The sequence below is a fragment of the Phyllobates terribilis genome, unplaced genomic scaffold (genome assembly GCF_046119375.1).
Source record: "Phyllobates terribilis strain yellow unplaced genomic scaffold, ASM4611937v1 Scaffold_4534__1_contigs__length_59799, whole genome shotgun sequence".
Classification (NCBI taxonomy): Eukaryota; Metazoa; Chordata; class Amphibia; order Anura; family Dendrobatidae; genus Phyllobates; species Phyllobates terribilis.
The window spans coordinates 1-3,694 of record NW_027367285.1 but is presented as its reverse complement, the minus strand read 5'-3'; the positions used below and the strand labels follow the sequence as shown (position 1 = coordinate 3,694).

General features: G+C 31.4%; 1 protein-coding gene across 1 annotated transcript; it reads right to left on the bottom strand.

Moving 5' to 3' along the window:
• Nucleotides 1–2,497: 2,497 nt before the first annotated feature.
• On the bottom strand, nucleotides 2,498–3,688 carry LOC141249394 (uncharacterized; the record flags this gene model as incomplete). Its single annotated transcript, XM_073669610.1, has 3 exons — nucleotides 2,498–2,521; nucleotides 2,610–2,831; nucleotides 3,137–3,688. Coding segments are annotated over 3 exons (798 nt in total), but the record flags the coding sequence as incomplete, so codon positions are not given.
• Nucleotides 3,689–3,694: the final 6 nt, after the last annotated feature.

The following is a 3,694-nucleotide window of genomic DNA, read 5'->3' as shown; positions in this document are numbered from 1 at the left end:
GATACGTGAATAGTACTAATATTATATATGCTCAGATTTTCAAATCATATTGGTTAAAGTGATTTCTCGATCATGACAATAAATTCATTTATGAATAAAATTTCAATACATATCAAAAATTTAGTCCATTCATATTTATTTATCTTTGTAACAATTTATACTGAAAGAAAATAGAGTTAATCAGAAGTTCTTTATACAAATTTATAATATTTTCCTCAAAAAATTATAGTAAAATAGAATTTTATAAAAACCGTTAAAAATTTATCAATTTTTTAAAAAAATTCTTTATAATAAAACATGTTTTACGAAGCAAACTAAAATCTATTACAATGCTAAATCGGAATTAAAAAACAAACTTTAAAAAAAATTAAATGTTATGCTTAAATTTCATTTATGTAGTTAAAATATTTATTGTTTTAACAAAGCTAAAGAAATATATAAATATAAAATGTTTATTTTTCTATTTTTTTAAAGTGCCACATCAATATAACATAAAATATAAATTATGGCATGTTTGATTCTTAGGGAAGAAGTATAGTTCATAATAATATTTATTATATTATAAAATATTTGTCTATATATGTTTAATATAGTTATTAATTTGAAAAGTGAAAAATAATATAAATTTGTGAAGAGGATTGTTTAACACTTTAATTATTAAGTTTTTTTATTAGAATCACTTAAATGTAATAAATTAAATAGATTAAAATAAAATTGTCTTAGTAATTTGTTCCTACAAATGTGATAGTTATTTAAAAATAAATAAAAAATTAGAAGAGAGAGAATAGTAGAACTAATAGGAGGTGAAGAATTGGTTAAATTAAAGAGAATGTTTGAAAAGGAGTAGTTTTAATATTATAGGAGATATTATGTGACTTTAATTAGTCAAATAGCTTGGGCAAGGAATACCTATTAGTAGATGTTATTAGTATTGGGCAGTGCGTTATTATATTTGATTCTTTATGAAATTTTCATGGAAATTGTTTGTACAGTGCTTAACTTATTATTTGTTTCCAGTGTCCCATTAGGGTAGAGAATATTGTTATGGTTGAATTAATGATATGACAATTAACTACGGTTGAAGCTTACTTGTACTTGCATATTTAACATTGTAATTTTCTCTTGTTTGTTTAATTCCAACGTACACAAATGTTGTATATAAAACCATATACATGCACCCTAGCCTCTTACTTGACGAATATTGAAAGCAACCTTAAATATTTCCAGTGAAACTAAACAACTATTGAATCCCTCAAAAAGATACATAACTTAATACTAGATCAAGATGATGACCAACTTGGTAGAGGGTAATGATTTTCATGCTCAATTAACATGAAATACTAATAAACATGCATGCAGAGAAGATATGTCAAAGTACAGAGAGTAGCTTTCATGATTTCATGGAGTTTCTTAAGCTCTCTTGATACCTTAGAGTGGGTTTAATGGATCACTTGATTAGGTACTGAATATAGATATTATGCCTTTCATAATATCAACATATGTGCTTTGTCTGTTCTAAGATTAACTACTCACATAAGCTATTGAATGATACTTGCTACACTTTACTACTTTTGGAGGTGTTTGATTCAATTTTCTAGCCTTTCTCCTCTGTCCAAAATACATAGTAATTTTAGAAAGTAGGTGAAAATGCTACTAAAAATAAAATAAATGGACTAAACAGCAAGGTGATGAGTCAGGGAAGTAAGTGGAAGGATTTTATTCTACAAGACTCTGTTTCAATCACTATAAAATAATAAGAAATCAAAGTCTCATCTATCATATGCACTCAAACCTGATCTTTCAGATTGGTAAACAAAGTCTAGTTTCTGAAGGCAATTAAATTAACCTGACCCATAAAACTTGACCTTTCACCAAACAACATAGTATGGACCCAATACAAAGATAATAAGATCAAGGTTACCCATAAATCTGACCTTTCACCATACAAACAGTAATATAGTATGGACAAAATACAAAGAATAGTTCACAGAAGGAAATAAGATTAAGCTCTGTGCTAGCCAAAACCTACTTACAAGACCATGTTCAAACATAAAATTGTTGCTTAAGATTGGTTACCTTTACTCTTGATTCATAATATCATAGACTGCCTAGTATATTTAAGCAGCGAAGCTCAGCCTGCAATACACACTGCAGCTTGAGTTAGTAACTTTGAACTTTTCAAAACTCAATAACTGCACAGATTGATCAGTAATATCCGTGCGCACATCTTCTTTGAACATCTCAAACAACATCCACATCAGGTATTAATGGTGTACAAATGAACCACGAAAAATGAACGGGTTCTATAACTATCTGACTTTGTCACATTAGGTTTTCGGGTTTTCTTTTCTTCCAGCAGTCAGAAACATACATATTCGAAAGTTGTAGGAAAAAATAATAATCTGGTTGTCCTGAGTTCACCGATGGTGGTCAGCTTCCTCATGTCTATCATGAAATGTTGCCTCCTCCATCTCTTTGTTCATCAAAGAACAGAGTCTCATACTCTTGAACCAAAAAATGGCTGTTCATAGATAAATTGATGAGTTAAAGGACAGTATAAGACAAAAAATTTGTGGTAAACTAGTTTCTTTAAGATAAGTAGCGATTACCTTCATCCCGGACATATTTCCTGTCTTGGTTGTTGTAGTGCTACTGCCAAAGCTAAACTTATTCTTCTTTTCTGCTGGCTTTAGAATCTGGAAAGAGCACATTAAAGTCTCATCCACAGTCATCATAGCACCTGCATTATCAAACTCCCCACAGTAATTAGGAGCCGAAAATATAGTAACAAGTTGACGGCTGGCAAAGAACTCATAGCCATCCTCTACAACCTGCAAAAGAAATATATAGATTTAGTTTTCATGACAAATATTAAATTAATTAGACAATCTTTGTGATTTTCTGATTTTCTAGGCCCATTTGGTATATCTAGATATCCATCTTCGGAGTACATGGATATCAGTGATATCAAATGAAATCTTTTGAGTTTTGGAATGTTATTGTGGTACCCCTTTAAAAATTGGTATATCAAATGTATAACTCATATTCATACCCGTACCCAATACCTCTGTACCTACTATTCTAAAGACCACTATCATTGAGTGTACAGAGAAGTGAACTATTTTGGAGAAAAAACCTGATGGGCGCGGCAAATAAGGTCTAGATCAAGCTTTTGAAGGAACTCGTTGACCTTGTCAGCACCGAAAGTATAAGAAACACCACGATCATTCATACCCCAGCCTTGAACTTCTTTACTTGGATCTGACCAAAGAAGATCGCAAAGCAAACCAGCATCCGGTACATCTGTGGGTCTTTTCATAACCCTAATCTGATCCAAATTATGCAGGTCAGGCGACAGACCACCATGCATACAGAGGATCTTGTCATCTATTAATGCAGCAACAGGTAGGCAATTGAAAGTATCAGTGAAGACCTTCCATAATCTGACATTGAATCTTCTCTTGCACTCATCGTAAAACCCATATATACGATTTATTGAAGCACATTCATGGTTTCCCCTTAAGAGGAAGAAGTTCTCAGGGTACTTAATCTTGTATGCGAGAAGAAGGCATATTGTTTCTAAGCTCTGTTTCCCTCTGTCAACATAATCGCCCAAAAATAAGTAATTGGACTGAGGAGGAAGTCCACCGTATTCAAAGAGTCTGAGGAGATCAGAATACTGACCATGAATATC